This window comes from Pituophis catenifer, unplaced genomic scaffold (genome assembly GCF_029215685.1).
Source record: "Pituophis catenifer annectens isolate HBS135680 unplaced genomic scaffold, rPitCat1.0.hap2 SCAF_2, whole genome shotgun sequence".
In the NCBI taxonomy this organism is placed as follows: domain Eukaryota; kingdom Metazoa; phylum Chordata; class Lepidosauria; order Squamata; family Colubridae; genus Pituophis; species Pituophis catenifer.
In genome coordinates, this window is record NW_027256882.1 from 184386776 (window position 1) to 184413018 (window position 26243).

Below are 26243 nucleotides of genomic sequence, written 5' to 3' on the forward strand. Positions count from 1 at the left end.
AATCGAGAAACAGCCATGCCTGGTCGTGCCACACCAACTGAGGGCATACCCATAGAATACAAGGATTTAGCTGAGGTTTTTAGCGAAAAAGCCTCAGATGAGCTCCCCCCCCACCGTGCCACTGACTGTGCAATAGAAATCCTACCCGGCGCGAAACTCCCTAAACCCAAGATGTACAGCATGTCACCGAGGGAGTTGGAAGAGCTGAGAACATTCATTGAGAAAAACCTAGCAAGGGGTTTCATCGAGCCAGCCCGACCAAAAATTGCAGCCCCAGTGTTGTTTAGAGAGAAAAAAGATGGTTCAAAACGCTTATGTGTTGACTACTGAAACCTTAATACTATCAGTGTGCAGAACGTGTATCCTCTCCCCCTTATGAAAGATATGTTAGCACACCTCGCTAAAGGGAAAATTTTTTCAAAGCTGGACTTAAGGGAGGCTTACTACCGTGTCAGAATTAAGGAAGGGGATGAGTGGAAAACGGCATTTAACACCCCCCTCGGCTGCTACCAATTCAAGATGCTCCCCTTTGGGTTACAAGGAGTTCCTGCAGTGTTTATGCAGTTAATAAATGAAGTGCTGCATCAGCATTTATATAAGGGGGTCCTGGTCTATTTGGACGACATTTTAATCTATACCGAGACCAAAGCAGAACATGTAAAACTAGTCAGGGCAGTTTTAAACAAACTCCGTGCTGCCAAACTTTATGCCAAACTTTCCAAATGTGAATTCCATCAAGAGAAGATTGACTATTTGGGATACCGCATTTCACACCAGGGGGTTAAGATGGATCCTCTAAAAGTGCAGGCTGTACTTGATTGGGACCCTCCACGCACACGTAAACAGTTACAGAGCTTCCTGGGGTTTGCCAACGCAGTTTATCCCTGCGTTCGCTCAGATTGCCCTCCCCATCACCAAGCTCTTAAAAACAAAGGGGGAGGACAACCCTAAACCAAAGCAACCATTGAACTGGACTATGGAATGCCAGGCAGCATTTGAAGAACTTAAACAGCTGTTCTCAGCAGAACCAATTCTACAACACCCGGACACGGAGAAACCATTTGTCATACAAGCAGATGCCAGTGATGTGGCAATAGGAGCGGTCCTGCTTCAGAAGAATGAGCAAGACCAACTACAACCCTGCGCTTACACATCGAAAAAGTTGAATGAGACTGAGCAAAGGTGGGCTATTTGGGAGAAAGAGGTGTATGCAGTTCGTTGGGCATTGTTAACTTGGCGGCACTTCCTAGAAGGCAGTAAGACCCCTTTTGAAGTCTGGACTGATCATAAAAATCTAGAAGCCCTAAAGACCCCAAGGAAACTCTCCCCAAAACAAGTACGATGGGCTCAGTACTTTAAACGGTTTGATTTTACTCTAAAATACCTCCCGGGGGGGAAAAACTTTCTGGCGGATGCACTATCCAGAAAACCGCAATACATTCGTGCAAGGTCAGACATAATCAAACCTATAGTACAAAACAGTCCACTAGCCGCTAAAGTAGTCACCAGATCCCAGGAAAAACAAGAAACAGTGACAGACAATGACACCACCCAAAATTTAAAACAAGCATTGGCCACTGATGAATGGTTTTTGAACAACAAATCCAGCTGTCTGATGAAAGAAGACTTGGCTTGGGTGGGGGGGAAGTTGTATGTCCCTGCAAGCCAAAGACTATGCTTAATGGTACGGTGCCATGACTCCAAATTAGCTGGACATTTTGGGTTTGTGAAAACTTTACACCTGATTAAAAGACAATTTTGGTGGCCATCACTAAAAAAGGACATAGAAAGCTATGTAGCTAGCTGCCCCATTTGTGCAGCAGCAAAAAGACGCCAGGGGAAAACCCCAGGTCTATTGCAGAAGGTAGCTGAACCTTCAGCGCCTTGGAGAGAGATTGCTATGGATTTCATTGTGGAATTGCCAAACAGTGAGGGAAATACTGTTATTTGGGTTGTGACAGACCTATTTTCAAAACAGGTACATTTTATACCCTGCCAAAAGATCCCAACTGCTAAAAGTTTAGCCAAATTATTCCTAATACACATTTATCGACTTCATGGTGCTCCACAAAGGATCATCTCCGACAGAGGGGCTCAATTCACCTCCAACTTTTGGAGGGCGTTTTTGGGCTTACTTGGTACTGGCCAGGGGTTGAGCACATCTTTTCATCCGTGTACTAATGGCAATTCTGAAATTTTGAACTCGGTACTAGAACAATATTTAAGATGTTTCATTAATTTTCAACAGGATAACTGAACCGAACTTTTGCCTTTTGCTGAAGTTGCGTTTAATAATGCTGTCCATTCAAGCACTGGTTTTACCCCTTTTAGAGTAGCAACAGGCCAGGATTTCAGCCCCATGCCTGAACTACCCACAGAAGAACCCACCATCCCCTCACTTAAGGAGTGGATGGATAATTTGCAAAACACGTGGCCAGTGGTTAGATTAGCCTTACAGGAAGCTAGAGAAGCTTTTAAGATTCAAGCTGACAAGAAAAGGATGGAACCCAAACTTTTCATATTGGAGACAGAGTATACTTATCTACAAAATTCTTGAAATCATTACAACCATCAAAGAAATTAGGGCCAAAGTTCATTGGACCTTTCCCCATCACTAGAATCATCAATCCAGTAGCAGTTGAACTACTTCTTCCAAAGACACTCAGGCAGATCCACCCAGTATTCCATATCAGTTTACTCAAACGAGAAGTAATCTCATCCCTCAGACCACCTGCATCTACACCACCTGTTCCCATCATGATTGAAGGTGAACAACACTTTGAAATCAAGGAAATCCTTGATTCTAGGATCCACAGAGGGAAAGTCCAATACTTAGTTGCTTGGAAACATTTACCATCAGCACACAATGAATGGGTCGCTAAACACCACGTTAGGGCTCCAATCTTACTGAGAAAATTTCACTCCCAATACCCTAACAAACCTTGTTGATCTACTATCATGAAATCTTGTGTATATTTGTTTTTCTTTTGTTTTTTTTACAGGTGGACCCTTTTGTTTTCTAAGGAGGGTATGTTACAGATGAAAATACCTAACCTGATATCTGTAAATATGTGTGCTTGTGTATATGTCATTGTGTGATGTCATTGTGTCACTTACCATTGGTTACTACTTACCATTAGCCCCGCCTCCTCTGTATATAAGTTCTCACTCCTCCCAGATTAGCCGTTCTCTAATTGTGTTCCTGAGGAAGAAAAGAAATAAATATTACTATTACAAGAAAGTCTGCAGTCTCTTATATATGGGCCTAACCAGGATAACCAAACTAGCAACAAATTGGTAGCAAGAGGATGGTTTGGTAGGCCCAACCAAACATAAAGATGCAAGACTCACAAAAAGAAAAAAGAAGACCTGCCACCAGATACATAACAAAAAGAATGGCAGCCCAGCTGACTCCTGACATATATACACCAATTGAAAACATGAAGAAACAAACGCAATCACAAGAATATGAACAGCTAACTCAAAACGAACAACCACTAGCTGAAGCAGAAGAACCCTTCTCAACGCCAAACAAAGAAGATGAAGTAAAAAGAAAAATACTACAATTAATAGAAACAACTACAACTGAATCAAATCTGCTTGTGAAAATCCGCAGCATGATAAAAGACCACGGAACAGCAGCAGATAACGAAAATAACAAACAAGAAAACTACGAGGTAAGAAACTCAACCCCTAACTTCAAAAACGACACCAAAGATGGCGACAGCTTCCCGCCTTTTTTATGGCAGCCATCTTACCCACCTCTAAAATGCCCGACCAATTACTAAAAGAATCCCAAACCTCAAAATACGAAATGAAAAACAAAAACTACCAAGAAGATGACTACCTGAGCCCAAAAACAAATAAAAAACAATTATTTAAACAAAGCAAAGCTCAACCTACTGAAGTAGAAATAGACAACGCTATACAAGTGCTGACTGCAGCACTCGGGACTAAACTAAAAATACCAAACGAACTATCAGAAAATAAAATAGAAAAATCTAAACTACCATCAGCAAAAAGCCAAAAAGAAACAGACTGTCTAAACAAAGACCTAGCCACCCGAAGAAAGACGCGCTGGCAATCATACTCACCTACCGAAGAGCGACTAGCAGAGCAACCCGGCTCCATCGGCAATAGCAGCAGAGAAAATGGCCGACAAACCTCCAGTGTCTTCTCCCCCGATCCTCGCGACTCCGGAGACTCCACGACGAGCAGAGCAGCATCCCAGGCATTTTCCAGCCACCAGAGGCCCTCCGGAGACAAAACAGAACAACAGAAGGCCGTCTGGGACATCACCCCGGGAGCTGCAAACAAAGGAACCTCCCTCGCCGACTGCTGGAAGAAAATGAAGACTGAGCATGCCCAGAACGAGCCTGCAGAAAAGGAAAAAGGAAACATAGATACAAGTCAAGACAACATAGAGATAAGTAAATACAGACATACATCTACCATCCCCAGACCTTATTGCGAGTATGCTAAGGTCTTAAACCATGGACAACTACTAAACATGAATAACACCTCACTACACTCAGGGACAATACCTCCAGACTTTATAAAATTGAAATTAGATGGAAGCAACTTAATGGAATGGGATCAGTGTTTACAGATTGTATATTTGAAAGAAAATGTTTTATTTTTTATTGATAACCCACCAAATAAGCCTTGGACCTATGAAATAGACTGCCTCCATCACAAAGCATATTATATATTAATTGTTTCTATTTCCCAAAGTATACTCCCCAGTATAGAGCATAATTTAACTGTATTTGAAGTATATCAAAAATTATTCAGACTGTTCTATAGCAAAACTGTAGCCACCACCACAAAAATCTCTAGGGAATTCTATTCTGCCAAACTAAAACATGATACATCCATGAGTGAACATATCTTGAATCTAAACGCTGTAAGAGCAGACCTTATTCAAAGGGGAGAAACCATTTCTGACAACACCATGAAAAGCATTATAATTAACTCATTAGATCACAGCTGGGATAACTACATTACCTTGATAGATAACCTAAGTATAGAGCAAATTACTTTAGAAAACCTTACCAATAAGCTTATTACTGAAGATAGACTTAGAAGAGAGCGATATACACAACAAAGAGAAGGTAGAAATCAAAGAAGGACTGATTTCAGGGCCAGAGACAGATACCCACATGAATGTCTCACATGTGGATCTGAAAGACATCAGAGTAGAGACTGCCCCAAGAATATAGGATACAGTGACTCATATAAACACAAGGATAGGAGAATACACTTTTTAGACAGAACTTCCCCAGATTATAGGTATAAGAGAAGAGAATCACCACACTCTAGAGAAAGACAAACATACAGAAATAACCCTAAAGAAAATAAGAAAGGATCACTATATGGAATAAGAAACAATAACACTTTGATGTCTGATTCACTCAACACCTGGCTCATAGATTCAGGAGCCACATGCCATACAACTCATAATAGAGAAATATTAAGCAACTTCACTGAAAAGAAATATTATATTAATGTAGCAAACCAAAATAAAGTCCTAGTGAGAGGAATAGGAGACACGCATATAAAGGGTATAGGAAAAATAGAGGGGGTACTATTTGTGCCCGAAATTCCAAATAACATATTGGCAACCCTAAAATTAAGCATAGAGAATGCAATAGAAACCACTTTCAGAGGGGGAAAGGTATTTATGACTAAGAACAACAGAAACATAGGTAAACTATTTACAAATGATGGACTAACATACCTACTGCCACAAGATAACGAACTAGTCTATGCAAACTATCAATTAAGAAATGAAAAGCCAAATTCAGATAGCCATGATGAAAGTAATAATAAGAATGCATCAACCACTGATACTAATATGTCTGAAAATTTAAACAATGGAAAACCTATTCACGATAATTGTAGTCACTTACTCCACAGAAAGCTAGGACACGCGAGCTTTCCAGTCATACGAAAAATGTTAGAGTGTTCCGAAGATTTAAAAATAAAGAACTGTAAAAATTACTTAGAATGCTCTGTGTGCAATTCATCCAAAATTAAAAACAAACCAAAACCCAAAAAAGCCACTCGCACCACACAATCAACCTTTCAACTAATTCATATGGATGTAGTAGGCCCATTAAAACCTTCAATTAAATATAAAAAAAGATACTTCCTGACCATAGTCGATGACTATAGTAGATTTGGTTTTGTATACACCCTTAATCACAAAAGTGAGGTTTTCAAAAAATTTAAGGAGTTCTTTAAAATGGTAGAAACGCAACACAATACCAAAATTAAACAAATAATGACTGACAGGGGGTCGGAATTCCTATCCAACGAATTTTCAACTTGGCTAAAATCACAAGGAATATTGCACTTTAAATCTTGTCCATTTTCCCCATTCCAAAATGGAGTTTCTGAAAGGAAAAATGGTTGCTACAAACCATGGTTAAATGTGTGTTAGATGATGCTGGCTTAAACCAGTCATTCTGGGCTGAAGCCCTTACTTATTCCAATTACACTATAAATCGCTTATGGTCCAGTACAATCAACAAGACCCCATACGAACTCATGTATGGAAGGAAACCAAAAATTGGGCATTTGCATGTATTTGGTGTATCTGCTGATGTATATGTGCCCTCACAGTTAAGGCGCAAAGGAGAGAAAGTATCCAAAAGACTGATATTTATGGGGTACGAATCAGGAACCAAGGGATATCGCTTCATTGATAAAAATAACCACTTCATTGTATCCAGATCTGCCGTGTTTCATGAACACATGAACTGGTCAAAATTACATCTCAATGAAATTTACCCAGAATCAAAAAATATTACACACACGCATGCAAAACATCACACATCAGATACGAACCCCAAATCCACATCTACAAACAGAATCAAATGCCCAGTAATAGTTAATGATGAATGGAAAAAAGGACACCCCACTTTGAAGGTAGATCAATTAACCGAAAAAGAAGCTAAGTATATGCATAGCGATGAACATCCCCAGAATAGGCCCATTAGATCCAATAGGGGCATAATCCCTAAAAGATTAGATGATTACGTACTGTCTATCCAAGCTAAACACCTGACTCCTAACACATATGATGACATACTTAAGCTACCCCTAGAAGAAAAAAGTAAGTGGGAGGAAGCAATGAAAAAAGAGATGGACAGTTTGAGAGAACTAAATGTATATACACCAACAGACCTGCCCACTGAGAAATCCCCTATTGGCACTAGGTGGATCTATAAAATCAAGGAGCTAGAGGATGGTAAATTCCTATACAAAGCCAGGTTAGTGGCTCAAGGCTTTGCCCAAAGATTTCCGGATGACTATGAAGACACTTACTCCCCAACCGTTAGATCAGAAAGTGTGAAAACAGCACTAGTGTTAGCTTCTATCTTAAATCTGGAAGTATATCAATTTGATGTGCAGACAGCCTATCTGCACGCTGATCTAGATAAAGAAATTTATGTGAAAGCACCCCCAGGAAAGGATACAAAAAAGGGAGAAATTTGGCTATTAAATAAGAGCCTTTATGGACTAAAACAGTCCGGTAAGCGGTGGTATGAGTGCTTATCAAAGATACTTAAAAATATAGGCTTTGTGGCTACTTCATCTGATTTTTGCTTTTTCACAAAAAAAAATAATGATTCTATTGAATATGTTTTGATTTATGTTGATGATATATTGTATTTTGGACATGACAAAATTAAATGTGATAATTTCGCTGAACAACTAGGCAAAAATTTCAACTTAAAAATATTAGGAAAGGTAAATAAGTATCTAGGAGTCCAAATTGACAAAACAGATAAGGGATTCAAATTATCTCAGAAAGACAAGATTATGGAACTCATACAAAAATGTAACTTAATTAACTCAAAAATTTGTGATACTCCTATGTCAACTGATTTTTATAGGAATGTGTATAATGAGTACGAACCATTCAAGGATAACACTTTATATCGATCAATTATTGGGTCCTTATTATACATATCTAATTGGACCAGGCCTGATATCACCCTTGCCGTAAATTTGTTGTCAAGACATGTAAGCAATCCTAACTCATACCACTGGGAGGGAATTAAAAGGATTCTAAAATATCTAAAATATAGCATTGATATGTGCTTATTCTTAGAACCATTCATTTCTGAAAAACCAACTTTGACCTGCTACGCTGATGCTGATTGGGCTACTGATTCAAAAACCAGAAAAAGCACTTCTGGATATGTTTTTCTTATAAATGGCTGTGCGGTGCACTGGTACACAGGCAAACAGAATTTAATTGCCACTTCTACAGCGGAAGCCGAATATGTTTGCTTATCCAAAGCGGTCAACAATCTAACTTGGTTCGATTATTTGTTATCCAATGTATGGGATGAACCTGTTTATCCAATTATTATCAATGAGGACAATAAGGCAGCAATTGATATATCAGCTTCCGAAGCAATAGGTCAACGATCTCGACATATCGATATCAAGTATAAACATGTGAGACAACTGTCAAGTATAGGATTTATTAAAGCTGTCCATTGCGATACTAGTGAACAAATTGCTGATATCCTCACTAAGCCATTGCCAACCAAACAACATATGTATTTGACTTCCAAACTTAATGTACATATATAATCTTAATAACTCACCATTAGTTAGGTATTTTAGAGGGGGATTTGTTACAGATGAAAATACCTAACCTGATATCTGTAAATATGTGTGCTTGTGTATATGTCATTGTGTGATGTCATTGTGTCACTTACCATTGGTTACTACTTACCATTAGCCCCGCCTCCTCTGTATATAAATTCTCGCTCCTCCCAGATTAGCCGTTCTCTAATTGTGTTCCTGAGGAAGAAAAGAAATAAATATTACTATTACAAGAAAGTCTGCAGTCTCTTATATATGGGCCAAACCAGGATAACCAAACTAGCAACAGGGTAGCATGTCAGATCCCTAAAAGTGATACTGCCATTCAAGTGAAGGAAGGGGGGACGTGGATTCGATTTACTAGCATGGCCTGTGTCATCATATATTTTACAACCTATATCCTGTCACCAAGGAAGCCTGAGATTCCCTTTACCTGCAGGAATTTATATGATAGCCATGTGGGTTGTCTCACTTTAAAGGGAAGTGGTGGGAATGCATGTTTGTTCGGGTTCTCAAAGGAAATAGTAAAGAAAACATCTTCACACTTGTGTATTGGCTGAAATCTGCATTCTGACCTGAAGGGAGGGGTCTCTACCATTTAATCCTACTGCTTTGCCTAAGGGTATTCAGATTGTGCTTTAACTGGATGGTTTTCACTTCTGCTTAATAAAAGAATCCTTTTGAACAACTACGTTTCAAGAGTTCGTACTTTCTTATGTTGGAAGGAGAGGCGATCCTTACATAAAGTTTGGCTGAGCGGAGTTTGTTTAAAACAGCCCTGATTAGTTTTACATGTTCTGCTTTGGTCTCAGTATATATTAAAATGTTGTCCAAATAGACCAGGACCCCCTTATACAAATGCTGATGTAGCACTTCATGCTTTAATTGCATAAACACTGTGGGGGCTCCTTGTAACCCAAAGGGGAGCACCTTGAATTGGTAGTACCCATGGGGGGTGTTAAATGCCGTTTTCCACTCATCCCCCTCCTTAATTCTCACATGGTAGTAAGCCTCCCTTAAGTCCAGCTTTGAAAAAAATTTCCCTTTAGCAAGGTGTGCTAGCATATCTTTCATAAGGGGGAGGGTGTATATGTTCTCCACATTGATCGTATTCAAATTTCTAAAATCAACATAAAGTTGTTTTGAGCAATCTTTTTTCTCTCTAAATAGCACTGGAGCTGCGATTTTTGGTTGGGCTGGCTCAATGAAACCCCTTGCTAGGTTTTTCTCAATAAATGTTCTCAGCTCTTCCAACTCCCTCGGGGACATGCTGTATATCTTGGGTTTAGGGAGTTTAGCACTGGGTAAGATTTCTATCACACAGTCGGTGGCGCGGTAGGGAGGGAGCTCGTCTGAGGCTTTTTTGCTAAAAACTTCAGCCAATTCCTTGTATTCTATGGGTATGCCCTCAGTTGGCATGGCATGACCAGGCATGGCTGTTTCTCGGTGCTCTACCCCCTCAGTTTCTTTATGTGGATTCTTGGCAAAAGTCACATGCATCTGAAATTTTATGATGCCTTGTTTCCAATTAATTTTGGGGTTCCATTTTTTCAGCCATGCAAGGCCCAAGACTAACGGCCATTCCATGCCAGGTGCCATTATAAATGTCAGTATTTCCTCGTGGCTTTCGATGTCTATATGTAGAGGCTCAGTGGCAAAAGAAGCTGGCTCCCTCCCTGCTATTGACCCATCTAGTTAGTAGAAACCGATGGGTTTTTTTAAGCTTTCTTACGTTAATCCCCAACTTCCCTACTAGGGTTGGGCTGATCAAACAGCGGGTGCACTCTGAGTCCACTAGAGCAGAGATATTTATCTCCCTGTCCTGGTTTGGGATAGTCTTAAGGGAAGGGTAAGTGGTTTAATTGGTTTGCTTACCAGTGGTTCATCTTCTGGATTGCTTCCGAATGAGTGTGATTCCTCCTGCTGATGCCACAGTTTCTTCCCCAAAGAGAGGGGTGTGTGGAAATTTTACAATCTCCTGTCCTCAGGGCAGTCTCCTTCTCGCGCTGGCCAGGTTTTGCAAATTCCCCCCCTCCCGGTGGGTGGTTCCGGGCAGATGTTTGTGAACCACACTCTGCAGCTTGGTGCCCTTCTTTTCCACAGTTGAAACAGGCTGAGGATTTTGGAGAAAATGCGGTTTCTGGTTTGAAGGACTCTTGCTTCCATTGGGGTGGGGATTTCTTCCATGCTTGCCCCGCTCAACACTGATTTCTGGCCATATAAATCTTGGCTTCTTCGGCAGTGATTCGGTGCACCTCGGGTCACGCAGGCATTGTGTAGATCATCACTCAGCCCATCTTTGAAACAGCTCACCAAAATATCCTCTGGCAAGGTCACACAACACTCAAGGTCCCAGAATTCTTCAGTATACTCTGCTACTGGCCGTCTCCCCTGCCTCACCACCTTAATGCGGTCACGTGCTTTGCGATCTGCAAAGGGGTCCTTAAACCATTGTCGCAGGGCCATCATGAAATGGTCGAAATCCCGTAATTCTGGTGCACTGGCATTATACAGGGTCACCATCCATCTGGCAGCAGCACCCTCTAAGGCTAAAATTAATTTAACACAACAAGAAGCAATGATATAGAATATAAAAATGACAAAACAAAATTATTTTGAAACAGCCAATAAGCCTGGAAGATGGCTGGCCCATAAATTGAAGAAGGAAAAAACCAAAAAGTTGATACAGCTCCTACAGGACGAACATGGGAATTTGCATCATAAGATAGAGGGAAAAAATATTATCCATAACTACTTTCAAACTTTAAACAGCCAAGAAAATATCTTAGAAGAAAATATTAAAAAGTACTTACAAGAGAAGAACCTGCCTAACATATCAGAGGAAGCTAGAGAAATGTTAAATGATAAAATAACTTTAATAGAGATGAAGGAGGCAATTAAGAAACAAAAAAACAATAAAACACCAGGGCCAGATGGGATCCCCATGGAAATATATATAAAGTTTCAAGAATTATTGGAGGAAACTCTGCTAGAAATGTATAATGAAATATTAGCGCAAGCTACAATGCCAAACTAAAGGCATTCATAACACTAATTCTGAAAGAAGATACAGATAATCAATTTATTAAAAATTATAGGGCAATCTTGCTGCTGAATGCCGACTATAAAATTTTTGCAACGATTATAGCGGAAAGATTAAAAAAATACTAAATAAGATTATTCATTTGGATCAAAACAGATTTTTGGTCCCAAGACCAAAAGACAAATAAGAAATAACACAAGAATCATAATAAACAATGATTATTTGAAGAAGTGTTATCTTTGTTTTGAGAAGCCAAGTTTGTTTTGTTTTACTACAAGTAAAGACTGTTTATTTTTCTTTAAATGTTTAGAACCGTGATGGCGAACCTATGGCACGCATGCCACAGGTGGCACGTGGAGCCATATTAGTGGGCACGTCAGCTCAGCTCTGGGGCGCATGTGCGCGCCGGCCAGCTGATTTTCGGGCCTTCTGGGCCCACCAGAAGTAGGGAAACAGGCTGTTTCCTGCCTCTGGAGGGCCTTGGGGGGGGGGAAAGGCCCGTTTTTCTTTCTTACCTGGCTCCAGATCCTCTCTGTGTATCTGGGAACGGCAAAAACAGCCTTTCCCACTCCCTTAGAGGCCCTACGGAGGCTGAAAGGCCCCATTTTCCCACTCCCGGTGGGACAGGAAGTGACATTTTTTCCTGTCCCCAGCCTCCAGAGACTCCTAGAGAGGCTCCTACAGGCTCCTAGAGAGGCTCCTAGAGACTCCTAGAGAGGTTCTGGAGGCTGGGGACAGCAAAAAAATGTCACTTCCTGTCCCACCGGGAGTTGGGAAATGGGCCCTTTCAGCCTCCGTAGGGCCTCCAAGGGAGTGGGAAAGGCTGTTTTCGCTGTTCCCAGATACACAGAGAGGATCTGGAACCAGGTAAGAAAGAAAAACGGGCCTACCAGGCCATCCTGTGCCAGCAGGATGGGGGGGAGGGGGGAGGGGGTTGGGCACACATGTGCGTGGGCACGTGTGCACGCGACCCTCCCCCACCCCACCCCCTCTCCTGGCACGCGATGGCAAAAAGGTTAGCCATCACTGGTTTAGAGTCTGTGAGTATCTGTGTGTTTTGCTAAGCAACGTATCTATTCGCTGTCTGGTCCGTTGCACCACTTTGCAGAGGGCAGTCTTACCTTCAACACTGGTTCTGGGCCCAGGACCAGAGTGTGTGTACCAGTTACAGCAATAAGAGAGTTGCGACACACATTATTGCTCCAGATGTTCTGATACGTATTTAATATCCTGGTGAGGATGGCACAAGGTCAAGCTCCCAACTTATCGCTGGTTACCCGGCTGGATGGCACCAATTACAAATCCTGGTCCACCAAGTGCAGTCTCCTGTTGCACAAAGAAGGGCTATGGGATGTAGTGCAGAATCCACCAGATGTGACCTCCTGGAATGCTGACGATACCGAGGATGCCAGGAAGATAGCCGAGTTCAAGAGGAAGAATGAGAGTGCATTGTGTATAATTGGTTTGTCTCTAGACGATACCCAGCTTGTTCACATCGAGGGTGAACAGTCTGCTGCAAGATGCTGGGGCAATTTGAAACGTCTTTATGCTCGTGACACTGTGGGGGCGCAAATTAACATTACACGAAGGTTGTTTCGCACACGACTCCTTAAGGGTGGTGACATGTTAACACACCTGACTTGCATAAAAAGCATTTTCCGAGAGCTACATCAGAAGGAGGTGTTTTTTTCCGAGCAGCAACAGGTTTATATACTGTTATCATCGCTAGATGAGAGCTACGATGACGTAGTAACATCATTTGAAGTTCTCACACAGCAGGAACTAACTTTGGCCAATGTAACCTCGTGACTACTAGAAGAGGCCAGAAGGAGAGAAGAAAGAAAACAACTAAGGGAAGAACCTGGGTCGACTAATGTAAATGTAAAGGCAAATAACCATGTATATGCTGTAAAACATTGTTTAATTGTAGCAAGAAGGATCATATAGCCAGGTTTTGCAGAAGGCTGAAACAAAAAAACCATGGTTACAGATAAAAAACAATGTAATGTAACTATGTCTGATAAGAAACTGGTTAACCACAATTTGTGGGTTATTGATAGCGTGGCCTCGCTATGCATGGCAGAACACAAAACTATTTTGTGAAAATGTTGCCTAGTAATAATAGGGTTTCTTTAGCAAATGGGTGGAAGCTAAAGGCGTGTGGTGAGGGAACGGCAATATGTAAAAGAAAAAATGCGTATATTATATGTTCCAAATCTAAACTTTAATTTGATTTTGGTTATCTTTGTTTTGAGAAGCCAAGTTTGTTTTGTTTTACTACAAGTAAAGACTGTTTATTTTTATTTAAACGTTTCGAGTTTGTGAGTATCTGTGTGTTTTGCTAAGCAACGTATCTATTCACTGTCTGGTCCGTTGCACCACTTTGCAGAGGGCAGTTTTACCCTCAACAGTCTGGCAAATCTACAATGAAATCTATGGCAATCTCTTTCCATGGCGCTGAAGGTTCAGCTACCTTCTGCAATAGACCTGGGAATTTCCCCTGACGTCTTTTTGCTGCTGCACAAATGGGGCAGCTAGCTACATAGCTTTCTATGTCCTTTTTCAGCGATGGCCACCAAAATTGTCTTTTAAACAGGTGTAAAGTTTTCACAAACCCAAAATGTCCAGCTAATTTGGAGTCGTGGCACCTTACCATTAAGCATAGTCTTTGGCTGGCAGGAACATACAACTTCCCCCCCCCACCCAAGCCAAGTCTTCTTTCATCAGACAGCTGGATTTGTTGTTCAAAAACCATTCATCAGTGGCCAATGCTTGTTTAAAATTTTGGGTGGTGTCATTGCCCGTCAATGTATCTTGTTTTTCCTGGGACCTGGTGACTACTTTGGCCGCTAGTTGATTGTTTTGTACTATGGGTTTGATTACGTCTGGTTTTGCACTATTGTATTGCGGTTTTCTGGATAGCGCATCCACCAGAAAGTTTTTTTCCCCCAGGAAATATTTTAGAGTAAAATCAAACCGTTTAAAGTACTGAGCCCATCGTACTTGTTTTGGGGAGAGTTTCCTTGGGGTCTTTAGGGCTTCTAGATTTTTATGATCTTCAAAAGGAGTCTTACTACCTTCTAGGAAGTGCCTCCAGGTTAACAATGCCCAACGAACTGCATAAGCCTCTTTCTCCCAAATAGCCCATCTTTGCTCAGTCTCATTCAACTTTCTGGATGTGTAAGCGCATGGTTGTAGTTAGTCTTGCTCATTCTTCTGAAGCAGGACCGCTCCTATTGCCACATCCCTGGCATATGCTTGTATGACAAATGGTTTCTCCGTGTCTGGAGATTTTAGAATTTTAGAATTGGTTCTGCCGAGAACAGCCGTTTAAGTTTTTCAAATGCCACCTAGCAGTCCAGTTCAATGGCTGCTTTGGTTTAGGATTGTCCTCCCCCTTCGTTTTTAAGAGCTTGGTAATGGGGAGGGCAATCTGAGCAAAAGCGAGTATAAAAGTTGGCAAAACCCAGGAAGCTCTGTAACGTGTGCATGGAGGGTTCCAATCAAGTACAGCCTGCATTTTTAGAGGATCCATCTCAACCCCCTGGTGTGAAATGCGGTACCAAAAATAGTCAATCTTCTCTTGGTGGAATTCACATTTGGAAAGTTTAGTATAAAGTTTGGCAGAGCGGAGTTTGTTTAAAACTGCCCTGACTAGTTTTACATATTCTGCTTTGGTCTCGGTATAGATTAAAATGTTGTCCAAATAGACCAGGACCCCCTTATATAAATGCTGATGCAGTACTTCATTTATTAACTGCATAAACACCGCAGGGGCTCCTTGCAACCCAAAGGGAAGCACCTTGAATTGGTAGCAGCCAAGAGGTGTGTTAAATGCCGTTTTCCACTCATCCCCCTCCTTAATTCTGACACGATAGTAAGCCTCCCTTAAGTCCAGCTTTGAAATAATTTTCCCTTTAACGAGGTGTGCTAACATATCTTTCATAAGGGGGAGGGGATACGTGTTCTCTAAACTGATAGCATTCAGCGTACGAAAATCAATGCAGAAACATTTAGAGCCATCTTTTTTCTTTTTAAAAAGCACTGGAGCTGCGATTTTCATCGGGCTGGCTCGATGAAACCCCTTGCTAGGTTTTTCTCAATAAATGTTCTCAGCTCTTCCAATTCCCTCGGTGACATGCTGTACATTTTGGGTTTAGGGAGTTTCACGCCGGGTAAGATTTCTATTGCACAGTCAGTGGTGCTGTGGGGGGGAGCTCATCTGAGGCTTTTTCGCTAAAAACCTCAGCTAAATCCTTGTATTCTATGGATATGCGCTCAGTTGGTATGGTGTGACCCAGCATGGCTGTTTCTCGATTCTCTGTCCCCTCAAGTCCTTTATGTGGATTCTCAGCAAAAGTCACATTCTTCTGGAATTTTATGATGCCTTGTTTCCAATTGATTCTTGGGTTCCATTTTTTCAGCCATGCAAGGCCCAGAACTAATGTCCATTCCTTGCCAGGTGCCACTATAAATGTAAGCCTTTCCTCGTGGCTTCCAATGCCTATATGTAGAGACTCAGTGGCAAAAGAAGCTGGCTCCCCTCCTGCTATTGACCCATCTAGTTGGCAGAAAGCAATGGGGGTTTTCAGCTTTCTTACGTTAATCCCTAACTTCCCTACTAAGGTTGGGCTGATCAAACAACAGGTGCACCCTGAATCCACTTGGGTGGAGATACTTATCTCCCTGTCCTGATTTGGGATAAATAGTCTTAAGGGGAGGGTAAGCGGTTTAATTGGTTTGCTTACCAGTGGTTCATCATCTAGATCGCTTCCGAATGAGTGTGATTCCTCCTGTTCAGATGCCAGGGTTTCCTCCCCAAAGAGGGGAGGGGATGGAACTTCTGTAGTCTGCCTGCTCCTCAGGGCAGTCTCTTTCCCATGCCGACCCGGTTTTGCAGGGTCCTCCCCCGGTGGGTGGTTCTGGGCGGGTTTTTGCGAATGACACTCTGCAGCTTGGTGCCCCTCTTTTCCACACTTGAAACAGGCGGAAGATCTCGGAGAGAATGCGGTTTGTGGTTTGGGGGGCCATTGCTTCCATTGGGGCGGGGATTTCTTCCATGCTCGCCCTGCTCGATACTGGTTTCTGGCCATAACGATCTCAGCTTCTTCGGCGGTGTCATACCATTCATGTAGGTCATTTGGTGCCCCTCGGGCCACGCAGGCATTGTATAGATCATCACTCAGTCTGTCCTTGAAACAGCTGACCAAAATATCTTCCAGCCAGTGCACACGACACGTGAGGTCCCGGAATTCTTCAGTATACTCTGCTATTGGCTGTCGCCCCTGCTTCACCACCTTAATGCGGTCGCGTGCTTTGCGATCTGCCAACATGCATTCCCACCATTATACTTTAAAGTGAGATAACCCACATGGCTATCATAAAAATTCCTTCAGGTAAAGGAGATCTCAGGGCTCTTTGGCGCCAGGATATAGGTTGTAAAGTATCTGTTGACACAGGCAATGCTAAGGAATCGAATCCAAGTGTTCCCCCTCCTCCGACCGAATGGCAGTATCACTTTTAGGGATCTGACATAATGATAATTTGGGCTAAAACTATGGGTATAATATTGAATTGGAGCATTGGGAAAAATTATGGGAAAAAAATATAAAATGACAATGTCAGCCACATACTAGGAGAATATTTACAAAATGTTTTATAGATTTACCCCCGGCCAGATTGGCCAAAATGTTTTCCAATAGACCACCAAACTGCTGAAAATGTAACCAACAAGGGACCTACTACAGTGGTGGGTTCCTCCCGGTTTTGCCCGGTTCCACCGAGCCAGTAGCGGTGACAATCTGATGTCACCAAACCGGTTCTGCCCCCCGCCCCTCCTGCATTATTCTTACCTTTTATTTGGCCCCATCCCCAATCTATTGCTGCCTCCTGAGTCCCAGCTGATCAGCTAGAGGGAAAAATCTGTTTAAATGCTTGCCGCGGGGCTTCAAAAAGCCACCCTACAGCTGATCAGTGTTAAAAGAAAACAAATGAGTAGACCGGTGCCTGCAAAAAATAAATGGGTAGACCAGTGCCTGCAAAAATAAATGAGTAGACCGGTGCCTGCAAAAATAAATGGGTAGACCAGTGCCTCCAAAAACAAATGAGTAGACCAGTGCCTGCAAAAATTAATAGATAGACCAGTGCCTCCAAAAACAAATGAGTAGACTGGTACAGCTCTGCAAGCAGTTAAAAGCCTGGTAGACCAGTACCTCTGCTAAATCCTAAAGAATTGTCACATGACCATCAAGCCACGCCCACAAAATAAGCCATGCCCACAGAACCAGTAGTAAAAAATTTTAGAACTCACCCCTGATCTACTACCACATGTGGTGGACATGTCCCAAAGCCAGGGAATATTGGACAAAATTCAAAAAATGGTTGGAGGAAATTATTGAACAAAAAATTGATATGAAGCCAGAATTATTTCTTTTGGGTATAATAAAAGGTAATATAAGCAAAGAAATCCAATACATCATGCTCCATATAATTACCGCAGCCAGAATTACATTTGTCCAAAATTGGAAGCAAGAAAACACTCCATCAAATGCAACAATTATAAAAAAGGTGCTAGAATACGCAGAAATGGAAAAATTAACAATGGAATTAAGGGACAGAGAGGAAACAGTGTATTATAAGATGTGGAACAGATGGTATAATTGGCTTGAAAAGTCTAAAATTCATGTATAATGAATATATAGGAAAGATAATAAATGGAAAAAATGAATATTTTAGATTTTTAGAGTGTAGTAGACATGTAAATATTGTATATATTATATAAATACGTTAAGAATGTATATGTATAAAATAATAGGCCTGTAGATAAGTTGCAATTAAGAAAAAAATCCGATAACGGAAAGCTTAATAGTGTAATTGTGATTTTAAAGGTTAAAAATGTTGAATAAAAATTATTAAAAAAAAATAACTCCACTCCCCACCCTCACTCCCCAACCCACACACTCAGGGAATAACTGTAAGGAAATTCAGCCACGTTCTGTCTCTGGAAAGATACAAAAATAAACCTTGCGTTGCAAAAGGAGTGACTGTCAGGCTGTTACATCACAGCACCACGATGTTGCCGCCTTAGATCGCTGCACACACTTCAGGGAAGCATCATCCTAAACAGCAGCACACTCATTCAAGCAGGCATATGCAGCCTGCAACTTGGTCCAAAGTGGCTGGAAAATATAGTCCCTGGGCGCCCACGAAAACACTTGGCAGGCAAAATACAGGATGACACCCCCCACCCCCAATCACCAAGGCAGTGTCCGCTGAATCCTTGCAAAATTGGGCAAAGGTAGAGAGAAGGGAGCAGACAGAGCCGAATTAAGCCAAATCTGTCTCTGTACTGCTGCCCAACTGCAGTAGGAAACAGTGGGCAACTATTTACAGCCTTGGTGCTGGAGAGAGAGAGAGAGTTACCAGGGGCAAGTTGGGTAGGGTCGCATTGTGGCTCTGCATCATAATGGGCTCCAGGAGTAGGGGACACAGTCTCCCCCATTATGAAGTGTGCTTTTACTGTGCTGTGCAAGGTGCTGCGAGAGCAGCGGGCAGGCAATGGACCCAAGACCATTGGGTCTTCCCCTCATCACACATCGAAAGAAAAGCCAGCTGGGCTTTTCCTTGTAGAAGACCACCTACTAATGTGGGAGTAAGGTGGGAAAGTAACAAATAAAGTAATAAATAAAGTAAAAGCGGGTCCAACTAGATGATCACGAAGGGCCCTCTCTGTTCTTAATATTGTAAAAGAGAAAATGCTTGTAATTGTATCCAGCACATAGGCAGGCACATTCCTTTCAAGTAGGATTTCTACTTCAAGGCCTCTCAGTTGTCACAGATAAGGACAGTCTAGGTGATTTACATTTTAAGGTCGGAGAGAGGAGATACCATATTATGCTTCAGTAACTTCTTAGAAGAATTATAACTGTTTTGCAAAGATAGTAACAAACTCAGTAATTAGGAAATGTCAATTAAAAATGACAAATGTATATGACCATATGAATTGCTGACTTCACAGAATCCTTTGTTTGAAACTGTATAAATGCTTTGAGCTGAAAATCATACTTCAGTCAGACCTCCATTTTTATGGTAGCGATACCAAGGTTTGATCCTTTATTGCAATAAATAAATAAACTGATTCTGTCTACCCTAAAAGGGATGTTTCTTTAATTCCACAACACTACCCTTATCCCTGCTCCCTTTCCCCTACCCCCCACTCAATCCCACTTCAGGACAGAGGAGTGTGCACTGGAAACACGTGTTGGGGCAAGGTTGGAGCACACCTTCTGACCCTCCAGCATTCGGCCCACAACCCTCTGCGTTCCTCCAGGCCCAGCTTGCTGAGGAGGGGGAAGCAGCCCTGACACCTCTGCTGCTACCCCCCACAGCTCCAGCCATTGCTGCCCAGCTTCCTCAAAGGCACGGTATATTTCAAAAGCGGCAGCTCTCATTGGAGGTGCCAAAGTGTCCCGCTGTGAGAGTTGGGCCAGGCATCTCCACCATCCGACTCACCAAAGGGGGCGTTTCTGCCAGGCCAGCCGCCCCCGCTCCTGCTGGGCTTTTGTGTTCGGCGCTCGGCATGGGGAGGGGAGCGCTTCCCCATGCTGCTCCCTTCTTTCTCTTGGCCCCGCCAACGAGGGAGGAGGAAGGCCAGGCTTGGGGGAATGGTCCCCACCCTGCAAGTTCTACCCCTGCTGCTCTTTCCCAGCCCTCTTTGCTGGTGACAACAACAAATGTACCAGATGGAATCCTGTTGCCATGCATTAAGGCTCTGCCCACCACCACCACCACAACAGCTTTCATCCCTCTGCTGTGACAGGGTGACAGGGAGCCACAGCAGAGGGGTGAAAGCTGCATGCGGCTCTGGAGTTGTGGGTTGCCGACACCCAGTCTAGGCAGCCACTTGTCTGAAATGGTATAGGTTCTTCTGTTTGAGCAGTGGGCTGAAGTAGACCTCCAATGTCCCTTCCAGCTCTGCTCTGCTCTGCTCTGCTCTGCTCTACTCTAATTATTTATTCTATTTCTATTCTATTCTAAAAAAAAAAAAAAATAGCAGGGAAAGCTGATTACAGGACCTGGCAATGGCTAAGAGCAGGAAAGAGATCCAGGGCTAATTTTGGCTGCACAACACCAAGCCTTAAGGACAAATGCATAGAAAGCCAGAATTGAGAAGTCAGCAATAAATGCCATCTATGCAAAAAAGCTGAAGAAACAATGGACCGGTGGTCCACTGTTTCTTCAGCTTCTTTGCATAGATGGTACCTACTGGTAAGCTGGTGCATGATCACAAACCCTGAATACAAGCAATGTCATGACAAAGTATGGTGGATTGGAAGATCCGCAAGAAATATCATTTGTGTGCAAGCAAGAACTGGTGGGATCATAAAATAGAGAAACCCATAGAAAACAAAGATGTTAACTTGCTCTAAGAAAGCAAAAAAGTCTGGATAGTCGATGTGGCAGTGCCTGCAGACAGCAGAATAGAAGAGAAAGAATTGGAGAAGATAACAAAATATAAAGACCTACAAATAAAAATAGAATGACTGTGGCAAAGGCAAGCAAGAGTAGTACCGATAGTAATAGGTGCCTTGGGTGCAGTCCCAAAACAACTGGAGCACCATTTGAACACCATTGTTAGTGGCAAATTTGCCATCAGTCCATTGCAAAAGTTGGCTTTACTGGGAACAGCTTTCATTCTGCAACGCTATCTATAACACTATCAAACATCCAGATCTGCCTATCCTAGGTCCTTGGTAAGGACTTGATAGGTAGACAAAAAAGCCAAATCCAGTCTGAACATCTGGCTGACTTTGCAATGAATAATAACAGCAGCAACAACAAGTGACTGTGGAGGAAGAAATCAATGGTTGTACCAATAGTACTAGGAGCCCTTGAAGCAATACCCAAAGGGTTGCCTAGATACACAGAAATTTTGAACTTAGCCAAAACCACCTTATTCGGAACCTGCCTATATATTCAGATGTTATCTTAACAGCTCTGAGGTCCTTTGTTAGGACTTGAACTGTTACCAGTCCCAGACTATGAATTGAAGATTAAATCTATAACATTTCCCCCTTATTTTCTTATATTTTTCTTTTCGGTAGGTTTTTTTACTTTTTAGTTTGTATTAGTGTGTTGTTTTTTTTGTAATTAGTATAAAAATATAGTATAAAAAATTCAATAATTTTTTATGTTGATTTATTGCAGTAAAAAGCCATTTCTAGTTGTGGCAAGATGGCAAATGGAACATAATACAAACATTGCTCTTTTGCAATGCTCTACCATTTTGGTGATATTAATTCACTTTCTGGATTGCAAATGCAAGATTTTTTGATAAAATCAAGAGTCAAATGTTCTTTCTCCTGTCTGCATAATGTCATGGGCTACAAATCAATTTCTTGGAGCAGCAGACAGAGTTGTAGTAATCAGCTGATGTGGTATCAGGCTGTTCGTTTGGATCCATGTGAGAAATGTATTCCAGTTTCCCTTGAAAATTCATTTTGTATAGATGCAGAGCTCTGGTTCCATTTTCTGTAAAGCACCAAAGACATTTAGACAAGACACTAGCTCTTATGTGCAAATCATGCTCATGACCTGATAGCCAGCTTGAAAACAATTTCAGTGAAGGAATATGCATACCATACACTCAGCATTTCTGAGGAGAAAAGAAGGAAGCAGGAGGCAATGCTAGCAGAGAATTCTGCTTTTGGTGTCTGATGTCAGCAATAATCCTCTTCACGCTTCAATTTTTCCATGTAAATTCCTTGCTTTTTCTGTAACAATGATACCTATGTGTCTCAGTGCTGTTCACCAATGCCAGCCTCATATTTTTCTCCTCCCATGGAAGAAGAAAACTGGAATGTTGATCAGGGACAAGGAGAATAGATGTAACTAGTGATTGTACTGGAAAAACCCTAAAAAGAAAAATCAGGGCAGGGCATGCTGCTACATACAGTATGTACTCATCTCTCTTCTTTATTTTTATCTTCCTTCTATTTGTATATTTCCCTTTGTTATTAAATAAAGCTTTTACAACAGCCCAAGGTCAATGATGCAAAGTTAAGCTTATAAATTTTAAACAGTATGACTGAGGTTCTTTTACACATTCAAACAAACCATTTAGCCAGGATAAATTAATTTTAGAAAATTTAATGAGAAGTTTACAACTACAAGAACTACTACTACTTTTGTAGTTCAGCTAGAACTAGAAAAGAGATACACCAAAGAACTTCTAGACATCTTTAATTTAAACTCTGACTACTGTTACAAGACCATTGTGATAGATTACCAGAGAAGGAACTCAACTTTTCTCCACCACTCCTTGGAAAGAAGTTTTCAAGTTTTATTACTACCCAAAGTAATTGTTCTGGAAAGCAAGTCTGAGTAAGCCATGAAAGGGCAATCAAACCCAAGGAAAGTTTAGGATCCAGAGTGTTTCTTGATGTCTCTTATTCCAGGTTAATTCCAACTGAGGCCAGGGCCTCCATAGCCCATTGGGGATAGCTGCTGGAGTTCCCATACATAGTCTTCATGAAATTCTGAACAAACTGTGGAAACGTTTGCTCAGTTATACTCTTGCGGATCGAATGCATCAGGTTCATCTGGAGAAAAAAAAGGATAGGTATTATACAGAAAGAAATAGATTGAGAGTGGGAAGAATAAACAATGATAAACCAATCCAATAGGTAAATTAGAGACTGTACCAAAAAGTAACTTAGAGACTAGAGATCCCCAACCTGTGGTCCATGGCCTATTGGCCACCAGGCCGCATGAGTGGCTGGCCAGCATTCTTAACAACCGTGTCAGTCATTTCACAACTACTTCTCTTCACCACAGTGACAAGATAGGGCGCAAAACATAAAATGTGAGGACAGTCGTAAGTACAAGGACTGGTCAAAAGTGTGAGGACCAGTGAAAAATAACTTTTTCAGCCCTCGGAGTAGTCCATATGTACATAGGGACTACCCAGAGGGCTGAAAAAAATAATTTCTGACAGGTCCTCACACTTTTGACCGGTCATCATTTATGCCCATTGCAGCATTCTTAATTAAAATAATTAAATAAAAATGACCTGCTGGAGCGGTCGGAGCCAGTCCGAAGCAGGCGTTCAGGGCAAGGTGATACAACCGGGGTAGGTAGGCCGCTGCTGCCCAGGTGGGAGACGGGCGCAGGCCTACAGGGCTGGCTGCAGGGTGAAGCGATCGGATGGGGTAGGTCAGGGGTCTGCAACTTTAAACACTCAACCTTAAACACATGTAAACACTTAAACACAACCTTAAACCTGGGTGGGCATTGCCAATTCCATATCACTTACTCCCACCCAGGTTTTGTGGCTCCCAGTATTTTCTTTTAAACAGGTATCTCTGTGTGTCTCTTTCATCTCTCTCATCTCTTTCTTTCTCCCCCCTCTCTTTCTTTCCTTCATCTCTCTTTCTCTCCATCTCTCTTTCTCCCCCCCTTTTTCTCTCCATCTCTCTTTCTCCCCCCCTTTCTCTCCTTCACCTCTTTCTCTCCATCTCTCCTTCTCCCCCCTTTCTCTCCATCTCTCTTTCTCCTCCCCTTTCTCTCCTTCATCTCTCTCTCCCCTTTCTCTTTCATCTCTCTTTCTCTCCATCTCTTTCTCCCCCCTTTCTCTCCTTCATCTTTCTCTCCCCTCTTTCTCTCCTTCATCTCTTTTTCTCTCCATCTCTCTTTCTCCTCTCCTGTTCGGGTGGTGGCGGTGGCGGCAGCGTACCTACCGCACCATCGGGTCGCCCCTTGGCCTGGAGGCGGCACCTTAAGCTTGCACCCCACTGCGCGTGCGCCTGCCTGGTTGCTCTTACTGAGCTTTGCAATGGGGCAGACGGTGTCTCCTGGAGCCCATTACAGTGCAGAGCATCGGCTGCAGCCTAGGCAGCCAGTGTTCCGGGGCAGAGAAAAATCGTGCGTCTCCCTCAGCGACTGGATGGGGTAGGGTAGGCTGGCACCATGCGAGCGGGAGGCAGCCTCAGGACAGTCCTTCTGGGTCAGTGGCAGGCCAAGATACTTGGATGGGGTAGCCAGCGCCGCCAGCTGCTAGTTACCCTATCCAAGCGCCTCGCTGGCCACCCGATCCAAGCGCCTCGCTAGCCACGCGGCCGCTGACCGCAATCTATGTTGCGTAATTTTAAGGATCAGACTCAATAAATGATTCAGGAACGAAGTATTTAAACAAAATACTATTTATTTACAGTAGGCATTCTATATTCTCTGAATGATCGTAGATAGAAGCAAGTGGGAGGTGCATACATCCCCTTTTATATCAACGAGGCGAAGTAAATGGATGGGAGTGGTTACATATGAATACATTAAGGAGGAGGTATAAATTAACCCCTGATATTCTGTGAATATACATTCTCCCCATTTGAGAATAAGGCATTTACTCGTGACAAATCCCCCTCTAAATGCCGATTCGATATACAACAATAATTACATTCAGATTCAGAACAATATAAAACTTGTAGTTTAGAAGTTAAATATTTGTGTTGTTTAGATTGCAAAGGTTTAGTCAATATGTCAGCTATTTGTTCTGAGGTTTCGCAATGAATGGCTTTAATGAATCCATCTTGAGATAATTGTCTTACGTGTTTGAATTTGATATCTATATGTCTGGATCTTTGACCAATAGCATCAGATCTAGATATCTCTATAGCAGCTTTGTTATCTTCATGTATGATAAATGGTAATGAAGGATTTTTCCAAACATCTGATAATAAATCATTAAACCATACAAGATTATTGGAGGCTTTAGACAAACAAACATATTCTGCTTCAGTTGTTGATGTGGCTACTAAATCTTGTTTTCCAGTATACCAGTAGACTGGACAATTGTTTAGAAAAAATATATAACCTGAGGTGCTTTTTCTGCATTTAGTGTCACCTGCCCAATCTGCATCAGCGTAACAAGTAAGAATGGGCTCTTTAACATTATTGGGTTCCAGTAGTAGGCAGAAGTCTAAGCTGTGCTTTAAATACCTTAATACTCGTTTAATGGCTTCCCATTAAACATTAAGGGTTACATTAAGGGTTTACTAACATATCTGGATAACAGGTTGAGGGGTAAGGCAATATCAGGTCTAGTCCAATTAGATATATACAAAAGGGAACCAATAACTGATCTGTAAAGTGTATTATCTCTAAATTCAGGGGATGATTCATCCATGTTTCTTAAAAAATCGGCCTGCATTGGAGTATCGCAAGGTTTGGCATCATTCAAATTACATTTATTCAGGAGTTCTATAATTTTATCTTTTTGAGATAATTTAAATCCTTTTTTGGTCTTACTGATTTGAACTCCAAGATATTTGTTTACTTTTCCCAATGATTTTAAAGAAAAATGTTCATTTAGTTTTGTTACAAATGTATCTCTTTTCTCTTTATGTTTGCCAATATATAAAATGTCATCCACATAAATTAACACAAATTCTAATGAGTCACCTTCTTTTTTAACAAAGAAACAATTGTCTGCAGTTGTAGCATTGAAATTCATAGTTTTGAGTACGTTGACCAAACATTCATACCAACGTTTGCCGGATTGCTTTAGTCCGTACAAACT

General features: G+C 41.8%; 1 protein-coding gene across 3 annotated transcripts in view; it reads right to left on the minus strand.

The window, feature by feature from the left end:
- Positions 1 to 22803: 22803 nt before the first annotated feature.
- QTRT1 (queuine tRNA-ribosyltransferase catalytic subunit 1) overlaps positions 22804 to 26243 on the minus strand; it is a 64034-nt gene continuing 60594 nt past the window's right edge. For all 3 annotated transcript variants that reach the window (XM_070938316.1, XM_070938318.1, XM_070938317.1), the window contains one exon: positions 22804 to 23271. In XM_070938316.1, the coding sequence (XP_070794417.1) occupies positions 23119 to 23271 (153 nt within the window). In that variant the 3' untranslated portion in view covers positions 22804 to 23118. The remainder of the gene's footprint in view (positions 23272 to 26243) is intronic.